The sequence below is a fragment of the Mus pahari genome, chromosome 6, assembly GCF_900095145.1.
Source record: "Mus pahari chromosome 6, PAHARI_EIJ_v1.1, whole genome shotgun sequence".
Lineage (NCBI taxonomy): Eukaryota > Metazoa > Chordata > Mammalia > Rodentia > Muridae > Mus > Mus pahari.
The window spans coordinates 87,258,119-87,271,806 of record NC_034595.1 but is presented as its reverse complement, the minus strand read 5'-3'; the positions used below and the strand labels follow the sequence as shown (position 1 = coordinate 87,271,806).

At 42.0% G+C, this 13,688-nt stretch overlaps 1 protein-coding gene across 9 annotated transcripts in view; it reads right to left on the bottom strand.

Annotated features, from left to right (window-relative positions):
- Nucleotides 1-12,787, bottom strand: part of Hnrnpr (heterogeneous nuclear ribonucleoprotein R) — a 30,990-nt gene extending 18,203 nt beyond the window's left edge. For 2 of the 9 annotated variants that reach the window (XM_029539668.1, XM_029539669.1), the window contains exons 1-4: nucleotides 12,660-12,787; nucleotides 7,169-7,287; nucleotides 6,479-6,586; nucleotides 4,186-4,299 (exon numbers count right to left, since the gene is read on the bottom strand). In XM_029539668.1, the coding sequence (XP_029395528.1) occupies nucleotides 4,186-4,299; nucleotides 6,479-6,559 (195 nt within the window). In that variant the 5' untranslated portion in view covers nucleotides 6,560-6,586; nucleotides 7,169-7,287; nucleotides 12,660-12,787. Of the gene's footprint in view, nucleotides 1-4,185; nucleotides 4,300-6,478; nucleotides 6,587-7,163; nucleotides 7,288-9,412; nucleotides 9,582-11,982; nucleotides 12,188-12,659 lie in introns of those variants that run through there. The other 7 variants (XM_021199606.1, XM_021199607.1, XM_029539664.1 and 4 more) reach the window with 7 other exon arrangements.
- Nucleotides 12,788-13,688: the final 901 nt, after the last annotated feature.

Below are 13,688 nucleotides of genomic sequence, written 5' to 3'. Positions count from 1 at the left end.
AATATTAAAACTAGAAGATGCTACTAGTTCAAAGAAAGTAGACCACATTTCTCTGTTTTTGTGGTGCTAGGACAACCTAAAGTCTAAAGATTAAACGAGGATTCCACCACTGAGTTTTATCCCTCCCTACATTTATTTGTTTCCTTTTTTTATTTTTATTTTTTTTATTTTTTTATTTTTTTTTTTTTTGGTTTTTCGAGACAGGGTTTTTTCTCTGTATAGCTTTGGCTGTCCTGGAACTCACTTTGTAGACTAGGCTGGCCTCGAACTCAGAAATCTGCCTGCCTCTGCCTCCCAAGTGCTGGGATTAAAGGCGTGCTCCACCACGCCTGGCTTGTTTACTATTTATTATTGATAGATATAGGGTCTACATAGCCTGGCTGGCCTCAAAAGCCACAGGAGTCACCTGCCTCAAGGGTGGGGATTCTAAGTGTAAATCACACACAAGCCCTACTCTGCCACTGCCCCTACTCCCTCAAGCCCCCCAACCCCAGTCTATTTTGAGATATGTTTTTGCTAACTGCCCAAACAGGCCTTGAAGTTGAGATTCTCCTATCTCTACTTCCCAAGTAGCTTGGATTACAGACACAAGCCACCAGCCCCAACTGAACCACACTTCTACACTGCTTTAAAAGTATATAAACAAGGGGGATATGACTCAATGATGGAAATGCTTGCTTTAGCATGTGTGTGGTCCTGGGCTTGATCCTCAGCACTATGAAACACATACACACATATAAAGCATAAATGTCAATTTTGAAGAAATCATGGCAGAAACAGTACATTAAAGTTGAAGGATAGGGCTGGGCTGGGTGGTGCACACCTTTAATCGCAGCACTTGAGAGGTAGAGGCAGGCCAACCTGGTTTAGATGATGACTTTTAGGATAGCTGGGGCTATGCAGAAAGTCCTTATCAAAAAATTAATTAGAAAAAGATTAAGAGTAGAGGCTAGTGAGAAGTTCAGTGGGTAAATGAACTTGCTGGAGAACCCAACAACCTGAATTCCATTCCCAGGATTTACACAGTGGAAGGAGAGAAACAACTCCTACAAGTTGTCCTATGATCTTCACATGTGTACTAGACATGTGAATGTAATTAAAATTATTAAGAAGTAAATAATTTTAAAATTAAAATTATTACAAAGTGAGTTCCAGGACAGCCAGGGCTACAGCCAGAGAAACCCTGTCTCTAAAAAAAAAAACCAAAAAGAAGAGAAGGAGGAGGAGGAAGAGGAAGAGGAGGAGGATGAGGAGGAGGAGTGAAGGATAGAAGAAACTGCTAGAGACGAGAGAAATAAGGCCAAAATATTACTTATTTGTATCCTATGATTCACTGATGATGCATGCTTCTATGAAGAACCTAGATGGCTCAGAGACCCAATCTAACCCTTCCAATTATCACATAACATGATTTTATTCTTTTATTACATTTATACTGGGGATGGGAGTATGCACCATGGCACACATGTCAGAAGGCAACTTGCAGGGGTTGGTTCTCTCCTTCCATCATGGGATCCAACTCAGGTCACCAGGCATGGCAAGTAAGTACTTTAACCCACTGAGTCCTCTTACAGGCCCACATTTTATGATTTTAAAACAACCACAAACTAATAATATGGTTCTAATGTTTCTAAACCTGAAAATGCTTAGAATCACTTTTGATATTAAGCATTAAGAAATAGAATATGGGGCTGGAGATATGGCTCAGAGGATAAGAGCACTGATTGTTCTAGAGGGTCCAGGTTCAATTCCCAGTACCCACATAGTGGTTCACTACCATCTATATCTCCAGATCCAGAGGAGCCAATGTTTTCTAACCTTTGCAGGCAGCAGACATACAACTGGTAAGACATACATGCAGGCAAATCACCTATACACATAAAGTAACATAATTTAAAAAGTAGAATATTTGCACTATTGCAACATGAAAATAAAGGTCAGAAGAACCAAAGGCAACAACCTTACTATACAAAGAGAAGACAGACCTTAAAGTTGATACTGGGATCGGTGAGATGGCTCAGCAAGTAAAGATGCTTTCCACACAAGCCTGGTGACCTAAGTTCAAACCTCAAACCCATATAAGGGTAGAAAAAAAGAACCAACTCCACAAAGTAATCCTCTAATCTCCATACAAACACATACACATCAAACACATACACATCAAACACCTACACATTAAACACATACACACCCTTTTTTTTCCCTAATGGTTACTACAGTCATCTTTGCTGATCCATTTACAAACAAACAAAAAATATGATCTTTGCTCCTGATCATTTGGAAAGTTTTAGTTTTATGAGTACACAATTTATAATAGTCTAAAACCATCACTCTCCTTAAAAACTGTTCAAATGGGACTAATTTTTTTCTTGTAACTCTAATAGTTAAACTAAAACTCTCAAGTCTCACAGTAACACTTCCCAAATAAGCAGCAGATTCCACGATTATCTGAGGAGTTACCCTCATCATCCTCACTCCCACTATGCTGCTTAGGAGACTCCTACAATGCCTAGGACCTCAGCGTGGGAGGGAGAGGCTATAGAACAAGTTCAAGTCAGTCTTAGACTATGAGACCCAGCAAAGTGCACTTGTCACACATCCTGATAATCTTATTTCTGTCCCCAGAACGGACAGTGGAAGAACAAAAGCCTTCACTCCACCCTCTACATGCCTATACTCACACACACACATCCTCTATCACACACTCCAAAGGAGATCCTATCTCAAAAAAAAAAAAAAAAAAAAAGTCCTGTACCACAAAAAGACCACAATTTCTTTTGTTTTTAAAAAACTCTTTCATCAAATACTGTGCACTGTGTTCCTGGCACTAAATATAGACAATGAAAACATGCAATCAGAAAAAGTCCCTGCATAACTGACTTTCTGTCACCTAGTTTCTCCATTTAAAGAGAGAGGTACTAGGGTGGCAGGTGTGGGAGTGACACAGGAGCAGGGTGGATCCTCAGCACTACATAAACTGCTGTGGAGTAAACTTGGCATCGCAGCACTTCGGTGGTACCAGCAGGAAAATTGTAAGTTAGCTAGTTCTAGGACAACTTGAGCTATATAAAACTCTGTCTTAAACAACAACAGCAAGAACCCAAAATTACAAAGGCCCGTCAGATGGTGGTAGAGCACTCCTTTTATCCTAGCATTTGGGAGACAGGAGCAGGCTCTATCTCCTGGTCTACAGAGTGAGTTCCAGGATCGCCAGGAATGCACAGAGTGGAGGGGGGGGGGGGAAATCCAGAGAGAAACTTTTACAAAAGCCTAAGAGCCACTCACTGTCTCACTCTGCATATGAGCCAATGTGCTCATTCTCTCTCTCGATTCTAATCTACACTTCCCTCATGGGATTCCCTCCCAGTCAGAATGTTTCTCATTCATTTCTAGGTGCATTTTGTGATGAAAGAAAGCAAAGTACTGACACTACAAAACACAAATGATTGAGACATGATGGCTCACCCCAGCATTCAAGAAGCGTACGGAATTACCAATTGTTCAAGGCAAGCCTGATCTACATAGAGTACTTTAGGTCAGGAAAGGCTACATAAAATAAAATAAATATGAGCCAAGTCCAATAGCACATGCCTACAACTCAGAAGGGAGGCCTCAAAGTCAAGGCAGTCTGGGCTACATACTAAGATATCATTTCAAATGAAAGATTTAGGTCAGGAGAATGGCAAAGAGGCAGAACACATGCTCAGAATGAATGAGGCCCCAAGCTCAATCCCTAGCAGAAAAAATTTAAAAACTCTGCAAAATTATAAACTGCTTCTCCTTTAGCAGTAAGCTCCAACAATTGTCTGTATTTCTTTGCTTTAAGATATCTATACTGAGGTGGAAAGATGACTTAGCAGTTAAGAGCACAGACCTCTTCCAGAGGTCCTGAGTTTGATTCCCAGGTGGCTTACAACCATCTGTAATGGGATCTGATGCCCTTTTCTGGTGTGTCTGAAGACAGCTACAGTATACTCATATATACAAAGTAAACAAATCTTGAAAAAAAGATTTCTATACCAAGGTCAGATATCCTTGCTAATAATGACACAAATAGACATAGATACTACCAATATAACACTAGCCACACTTTGAAAGTAATCAAGTACTTTACTGACATCATAAGCTAAATTATACAGTTAATAGATTGGAAAGATTTTTTCCACAAAGGGTAAGAGCACTTACCTCTGTCCCAATTCCAGGTTGCACACCTGAGTACACACTGTCTGGTGGAGGACCACCATACTTCCTCTGTCCCGTGGTTACATCCAAAGTATAACCAGTCCTCTCAAGCAAGGCCTAAAAATAATTACACATGTTAAACTTGAAAATACAAACACACAAACTATAACATCTGGTGGCACACACCTTTAATCCCAGCACTCAGGAGGCATAGGTAGGTGGATTTCTGAGTTCAAGGCCAGCCTGGTCTACAAAGTGAGTTCCAGAACAGCCAGGGCTATACAGAGAAACCCTGTCTCGAAAAACAAAACAAAACAAATAAACAACAACAACAACAAAAAAGGAGCAGTTGGAAATACAGCATGCATGCATGAGGCACTGGATTCTATCTCCTGTATCACATAAAAACCAGATATGGGGCCAGGTAATAGTAGCCCATGACTTTAATCCCAGTACTTGGGAAACAGAGGTAGGCAGATCGTTAAGTTTAAGGCCAGCCTGATCTACACAGTAAGTGAGCTCCAGGACAGCCAGGGCCACACAGAGAAACCCTGTCTGGAGCTACCCCCCGAAAAAAAAGAAAAAGAAAAATGAGGGGCTAGAGAAACAGCTTAGCAGTTCAGAGAGTTTACTGCTTTTGCAGAGGACACAAGTTTAGTTCACAGCACACATGTGAAATGTCTCATTATTAACTGTCTGTAACTCCAGGTCCAGGGGGTCCAATACCCTCTTCTGGCCTCCATGGACACTGTAGTCCTGCATACAAACCCACATTGAGACACATACATATACATATAATTAAAAATAACAGTAAACTATTTAAAAGAGGGTGGCTGGAGAGACGGCTCTGAACTAAAGCGCACCTGCCGCTCCTGCAGACCTTTGGGGTTTGGTTCCCAGTACACACAGGCAGCCCACAACTGCCCTTAACTACGCCATCTGTCCACTTCATATTCTTACCAAGCCACGAGCTCAACACAAATGGAATATCTCACAGGATAGACTCTAAATACTCTGATTTCAAAACATGAATCCTTATTATTTGATTCCACCTCACTAACATTAACAGAGGTCATAGAAACAATGCTCTTGCCCTCAAAGAGCTTGCACTATAGTTTAGATAACATTCATATGAAATTTCATATGAGGGCTGGAGAGATGGCTCAGCGGGTAAGAGCACTGACTGCTCTTCCAAAGTTCCTGAGTTCAAATTCCAGCAACCACATGGTGGCTCACAAGGCCCCCCCCCACCCCCCAATGAGATCTGACATGGTCTTCTGGTGTTTCTGAAGTGTACTTAGCTACAGTGTACTTATGTATAATAAAAAACAAATCTTTTTTTAAAAAAAAAAAAAGAAATTTCATACAAAAGGCCTATAGAATATCTTTTGTTGGCAAACAAACTGCACTCTACGAAGAAAGAGGGCTTTGCATGTTAGGTATTACAAAGAGCAACACCAGATTTATGTGTTAGATTTAGTTAACCCTGGGATTCCACAGGGAAGAGTATCTTAGACCTTCCATTTTTCTACCAGGGGAAGGGGGTTAGTCAGCCAATTAGAGTTGTTACACAGTAGTTTGGCATTTGTATAAGAATGGGGCTAGGCCACTTTATAAACAGATGAGATTGGAGGAGAAAAGTATAAAGGCACTTTACAAAGTTAGTTATACCTAAACCTGAGCCACCTGTGCAAACACTACAATTCAATACCATTCCAATTAAATCTGTGAGGACAGCTTAGGATAGAGCACTTGATTAGCATGTGTAAAGCCCTGGGTTAGGTCCCCACCACTGCAACCCTGACAATACCCCTTTAACAAGGTATTTTAGGAAAAGCCTTTTTGACTTTCAAAGCAGTTTATCTAAGTTAATAATAATAATGACTGGGGAAGGTAGCTACTTTACATATGAATTCATCTAATCTTCACAACTTAAGGAGGTAGGCAAAACCACTACCATTTTATAAAGTCAAAAAAGGTCAAGACCAGTTTATAAATACGCCGAGGTCAGAGAAAACTCAAAAGGAGGAAAGCAGTTAGAATACCACAGCTCTTCCCTGAGGCTCTGGCCTTTCACTTCAGCACTCAGTAGACTGAGGCAGGATCACCTTGTTGGGAACCAGTCTAGGCTATAAAAAGAGTTCCAGGCCAGTTTGATCTACGTATCAAACAAAATACATATATAAACAAACAGTGCTTATAAAGTAATAATAAACGTGTCCCTCCCTCTTTGTCAGAAGACCGAGGATCAAGGAAGAGTCTGAATTAGACATTTCCAAACCCTGTAACTGGTTACCTTGATTTTTGCTTCATCAGGCCCTTTCGTGGACTCTTGTACCTTGCTGCCCTGTTTCTCTCTTTGCCTGTAGGTCTTCATAACTCCACATAAAAATGCACTTTTGTTCTAAAAGATGCAAGCAATTCAAAAGGGAGAATTACCAGGAATCTCTGAAGGGTCAAATACACAATAATTTAAATTTAAATGATAGCATTTCAAGACCAACATTTTAACAAAAATATTCATTCCATTCATTCAACAAATACTCTGACATGCCAGAGGCTGGAGCAGACATTACATCAGTGCTTCAGAGAGCTTGCCTTCTAAACTGGAAAAAAAAAAAAAAAAAGTGGGGGGCTTCCATTTGTTAATCTTTACCTGATTCCAGACGACCTTTCCAAAATGGCTAAATGTATTTCTCATACAAAGATAGCCCCCTTATTGTAAACAATTTAAACATATAAAACTGTAATACTAACAATAAAATCCACTCATAACTAAGTTCGTAAAGTAACTCACTGTGTTAAAGGTGAGGGAAGAGTGTTGCTCTGTGCTCATGCTTCTGAAACTCTGACATAGAAGACCTTTTTTCTCTCAAATTTTTCCAAAGGAGAGATAGTCACAAACAAAACAGACCACTTCGTCACAGGGAACCAGCTGCAGCTCATTAATGGCTGGGACGGACGCATTTGCTAGTACTGACCTTACCTGAACATGAGACAAGTCACTTTCTTTGAACTGCTGCAGCACAGACAGAGCTCCTTCTTCATTAAATTCCCTGAGAGCATCAATTGCTCTTTCATCAAGATCGACATAAGCTACCAATCCTAGAAATTAAATTGAAAAGGGTTAACATTATTGTAATAGAAGAGGTAAGCTAAACTATCTAGTAAGGTCTAGTAGCACTGTTATATTCAATACCATCTCTGACAAACTACATTTTCATTTAATTATATGCATATACATAACTAAACAAATAAGATATAGAAAGATCAAATACAAAAATCACAAATAATATATCAACTATAAATGTGAATTTTAACTTAAAAAAAATTTAGTGGAAAGATCCTAAAATGTGTCTAACTCGCCCAAACAGCAATAAGTTCTGAAAATCTGATGTGCATGCTTGTACTACAAATGAACCATTCATTTAGGAAATCCTGGTTTACATTAGAGTGGTAACAATACACTATCTTTCTCAAGGATAAACATTCAAATTACAGGTCGTTATACTTATTTATGAAAACCAATTTTACTTCTTTCCACTCCAAAGAGTATCAAAGGTTTTCCCTCCTTAGTACCAAATATAAATTAAAATGTGTTTATCCAAGCATCTAGTTTGCTGCAGTCAGAATGTGGAAAGGCATCTTAAGTTCTACAAATGCAAGTGCAGCTTGCTAAGTCAATTCTGAAAGTTGTCTTTTAAGTCAGTCTTTTGATTTTCTGAAGTAACAAGCTGAGATTTTAAAGATGCTGTGGCATTCACAAGACTGTCAATAATGACAATCTCCTTCAAAGACTTTTAAATAAATTATGCAGAAAACATATATACTGCATTCTATATATGTAGTCTACTTAACTACTCACAGAACATCTACTATGTTTAAAATAACTCTTAATATATAAGGAACCTTTTCAGAATTGGTCTAATGTAAAATAGAAATACCTGACAGATTAACATTCCCCTCCCCAAGTCCATATGAACCAACAGCAAAAGTGATTCTATATTGTTAAAGTCAAAAAGAAATTTATTTCATACAGTAAATAAATTGAAAATAAATTAATGCCACTTGCAAAGTTATTGTTTAAAATGTTGCCATTTCATGTTTTACAAGCTCAAAATGAGCATGGCTAAGCGACTGGAGTTTCCTCACTTGAATAGTTCATTCCACCACCCAAAGCCACAACTCAGGACCATCTTCAATCCAGCCTATCAATCCAATCTTCACCCACATCATCGGCCTCTTAGTAACAAAGCACAGGGAGGTCTCTGAGCAGATCAATGCTAGTTCTCTAGGGTAGAAATGTCATAGTTCCTGAGGACTGGTTTTCAAATGGGACCATCACCCAGGAGTCATTTTTATAAGCCATTTTAGTGTCTAAAATTAAATCTCAGCTGCAAGACTTAAAATATTTTAAGAAAAAAAAAAGCACAGCTATGTCTACTAAATTTAAAACATATTTCTAAAAGAAACAATTCAATTCTCTCTCCTGACCTGGATAGGCACACAAACACAGAGGAAGAAAGTTTCCATCTATGGCCCCAAAGGAGGACACATTTATTTACGAACACCATTCCCTAAGGGTAAATATTTCTCTCCCTCTTTAAAACTTCAAACCACTTACAACCAACCATATTAAGATGTTCAAATTTGCTTAAGCACTTAACCATGGGACTTACACATTAAGAAAAAAACAAAAACAAAAAACAGCTGTTGCAAGCCAAACACTTCCAAATTCCCCGAGAGATGTGAATTTCTGTCTATTAGAAACTAGACAGGCCACAAACTCTCACGGAGTATGACATATATTATCGTTTCAGACAATACAGTCTAACTATTCCTCTTATTATGCCACCTAATCAGACCTATGCTGACTTAACAATCACTTTTAAAAAGCTAAAAGTAGAAAAGTAAAAGCAAAATGATGACTGATTTAGGTTAAGGGGAAAATGTAAAATTCTGGTAGCTGAAACATACATTTTAATTGGTAGTAAATCTAAGACAAATTGGTGTTCTGTTCTGAAACAACTAAGTCTGCATATTCAACACTAAGGCTTCAAAATAATGAAATAGGAATAAAGTCAAACCCAATATGCCCTCAATGAAGGGAAAGTATTTGCTCTACACAGATCACAAACAGTAAGCATTATTTATCCTTAAAATCTATAAAATTCAACGTGGTTTGCCCTCACTTTCATAACCAGTCAGAAACAAGAAATGCATATTATACCTGTCTGAAATATTTCATCAAGTCTTTCTGCCACCTTCTGTGGGAGGCCTGCCTCTATCAGTGTCTTGTAGTGTTCTGTGTGAGTTACACTGGAAGTATCCATTGGTTCTTCCTCTTCTTTTAACTGTACCGCATTACCATTCACCTGATTAGCCATTTTATTATGCTGCTGGAAAAAATTCAGGAGCTATATTACATTAAGCCAGAAATAACTAGTTTGTAGGACAATTCATGATTTACCTGAACTAATTTGTACACATGCTGCTAATAACTATCCAGAATATTTTATGCCTTTTGTGAGCATCTAATCTAAATTTTCAGTAATAATCTTGTAAAACTATAGAAAATGTACATGGAAGTATCAGATCCTTAAGCAACTTCATGTACTCTGGGGTAGAAGAACTTGAATTTACGGCAGGTAAATTGCTGAGTAACAGAAGCAGCCGTTGTGTTCTGGGGAGCAGATCAACAAACCACCAGGAAATCCTAAAGGCCCCTCAGCTTACAGAGTTCTAAAATTTGATTCAAAACAGAATGAACACCCACACATCACTTAATCAAGGTTTAAGAACTTTCCATTTTTCCTAGCTTTGCTTCAGAAACAACATAGGTATGAAATAAATCCATGTTGTATCTAGTTCAATGAGCTGGTGGCTTGGGCTCTCTCCACCTCACTTAAAAACACAACTTTCACATTAATTTTGTTCTAAGATGAATTTGCTATTACCATTCACAGATTTAAAAGAAAAAATGACCAACTTTAAAAGCTAAGCCATTGTTTACAGTCTACATAAAAATAAGGGAGCTATAGTTGAGGTTGCTTCTTGTTTAAAACAAAAAACAGGAGTATGAATGGAATTTTTCTTATCAGTGAAAGAAAGTTGCAAAAAATACTTAATAAACGACTTCCAAAAAAAACTTCACAAACACTAACTGGCCTAAACTTTGTCAGATTTCTCAGATTAACCTACCAAAATCATTTTGTATGTTCAGCCTGTATATAATGCTGAGCTGTATATAATGGACCAATTCCCTGAAGAGAGAGTAAATCACAAAAGCATACAAGGCCAGTCTATACTACCTCAAACTCAGGGAATTTAAGTGTGTGTGTGAGATTGAATGTGATGAAGAGAATGGGTGGCTCAAGAGACATCACAGCACAGACAGAGATAAAAGGCATGATGAAGCTGGGTCTCAAGAAAATGCCTACTGTTCCTGAAGAAACTCAAGATAGAAACCACAAGTCACCCTCAAGCACTATAGCCTAAGATAGCCAATCCATTCCTGATCAGTCATCAAACACTATGTAAATGCTGTTTCCTGACACAAAACAACTCTTCATTTGAACATCCACTGATGTTTAGTTGAAGTTAATGAGAGGAGGAAGAGGAAGGCAATAGTAGAAAGCTGAGTGTGAAGGGTGTTACTCTGAGAATGACCTGACAGCTGTATGAGTTCTCATCACAAAGCTCCCTAGCCCTCTGATGTCTACAGAGACGCGACTGTACTTAAAGATATATCTCAAGGCAAGTCTCAAATTCTGATGAACTAGCAAAAAATAGAAACATCCAAAACTGGCACAAGAAACTACTAGTACGTAAGATGTAAGATGAACATTTTTACTATTAAAACAACCTAGTCCTATAAAGAAGCATTCTAAAATCCAAAATCTTTCTGTGGACATACATTTGTGATTTCCCATCCCTCCCCCAAACACTATACTAAGATCACCACAACTCAGTTCTATAACAAGACCTTCATAGCACTGCACCTATGAATACCATGTTACAGGAGAGGCAATTAACTGAGAAGTTCAATGAACACCTGTTAAGGTGGAGTGTTTTTAAAAAGTATGCGTGAAGCAAAATGACAAGTTATGTATTAAGCACAAGACATTTATGACTATCATTGATATTAAAACTTTTAAAATGTTCAGATTTTGTCAACTTTAGCCTAAAAAAAAAAAAATGGTAAAATAGACTCTAGGAAATAAATCCTTCAGATCAACAGGGGGGCAAGCCAAATACAAAGTGCTCATTTAAAAGACTTTTATGTTATGAGACCATGTAAACTCATGTCATTCAACAACAATGCCACACAGCCAAACCATATTTCTGGATGCAGCAAATATTCTAACGTGACTGGAACACTTTGACACAAACATTTTTGCAAAAAATGAAAATTACAAAATAAAGTCATTTAAATAAGATTTATAAGGACCGCTGGGAGATTTGGGAAGTCAGTACTAGCTCCTCCTCCCTGACTTGTGGCGAACATCTCTAAGCAAAATGTTGAGAGACGGGCTTTTAAAAAGAACCAACGAAAGCTAACGGTTATCTCAAAGCTCGGGAGTGTCAAGCCTTTAATCACTACGACTGACTCCTGACATATTCTGCTTCTAAAAGGCAAGTGGGGGGGGGGGGGAGATCCCAAACAGGTAACGAGAAAGGACTGAATCTTTCAAGAACCCCTGGGCTTTGGTCTTAAAATTCTGGCCACACGGCTACTACCGTGTAAGAAAAAAGAAGCGCTTTTCCAATCCGGAGCGCCTATGACATTCTCAGAATTACCTAGCTCAGGCGCCGCTCAAAACCAAGTGTCACGGCCCCTAGTAGTCATTTTTTCCTTCAAATCCCGGCTCGAAGCATGCAGGTTGGGGGATCGGGCGGGAGGCACCCCCCCATACCTCGGCCCCTCGGCTCCGACTCCCGTAAAAGTTTGCTCCGGGCTCAGGTAACCCTAGGACTTGCACCCCGCCCTCGGCTCACCCCACCCCCTCGGGCGCGACCCGGTTCTCAATACATCCCACGGGCGGCCCGGCGATAGACGGGCCAGGCCTGACCGCAGGCCTAAGGGGACAAGCACCGGGGACAGGGGGGAAACGCCTGAAACCCTTCGCCCGGCCGGGGCCGCGGACAGCGGCGGGCGGAGGCGGGAAAAAGCACCGCGAGACCGGCAGGCCGCACGGAGGACAGCGGACCGAGGGACCGGGGCACCGGAGGGGCTGAGAAGGATGAGCGACAGACAGAGAGGGAGGGAGAGAGGGGAGGCGCCGCGGCGGGACTCAGGCCCGCGGCTGCGCGGCCGGCCGGAGCAGAAGCCGCCCCCGGCCCATCCCCACCCCCACCCTCGGGCCTCGGAGCGAAGACCCAAACTGCAGGCCAGGGCGCCGAGCCTGGACCCGGCCGAGTCCCGGTCCGACCGGGACCCCCGGCCCCTCCCCCCCGCGGGCCAGCGCGAGACTCACCAGGGCAGAGCGGGGGGCTGGCGGCCTGGCCCGTGAGAAGCGGCGCGAGGCGCTTTGAAAACGACAAGAAATGGCGCGCGCGCCACCCCCTCCCCCCCTCGCATGGACCGAGACGCGATCCCGGCAGCACGCGGGGTTTCCCGGAACTGCTTCCAGGGACTCCGCGCGGCCGGCCAATCGGCCCACGAGGCCGTGTGACGGGCAGCCCGGCGGGCCAATAAGAGAGAGGGAAAAGCGGCCCTCCCGTCGGGGCCTCGGAGGGCCAATCGGTGTGGCCGTCGGGCTGAGCCAATGAGGGGTCTCAGCGCCACTGGCTGCGGCGCCTCCGGGGCGGGGGCATGCACACAAAGGGGTCTGTTGGATGGGAGCCCCTGGTCGTGGCGAGGCTGCGGGGCCGCGGGGCCTTGCGTGGCCGAAGCTCCTCCCTCTTCGTCTGCCACGGGGACGAGGTTGAAAACCGAGGCCTCCCGCCGCGTGGCCGCCTCCGGAGCCCCGCCCCCCTCGGGTCCCCGCGGCCACGCTCCGCCATGGCGCTGCTCCCCCGCGTGGGAGTCCCCTTATCTCCCATCCTCCCTCCCGCCGTGCTGGCGGGCCGCAGAACGTTAGGTCCCGAGCACACCCCCTTCGCCACACGCTGGGCTCCATCAAAAAGATCATCTTGGTTCTAGTCAAAACACAACTTCAGGGTGATTCGACTCGTGTCGCTGGAGGTTTCTCTGTAGAAAAGCATCCCTTAGAATGATTGGAGAAACGGCCTGCCCTCCCTGGCTCTTCTCCACGCAGAATAACGTGGATCTAACCCAAGAGTGATGTTAACAGAAAGCGGGGACCCTTCGGAGTTTGGAGACGAAGAGTAGGTAGGGCGACCGGATCTACGACTGAAAGCCAGGTAGCGGGCAAAGTGTTCATTTCCAAGAAACTAATAACTGTTATTCATAAACCTCTCACCTGTCACTCCTGTCCCAACACCACCTCAGTGAAGAAGGTCAAGGAAGGGATCTGCTTCCAAACATATCTGGAGATCATGTT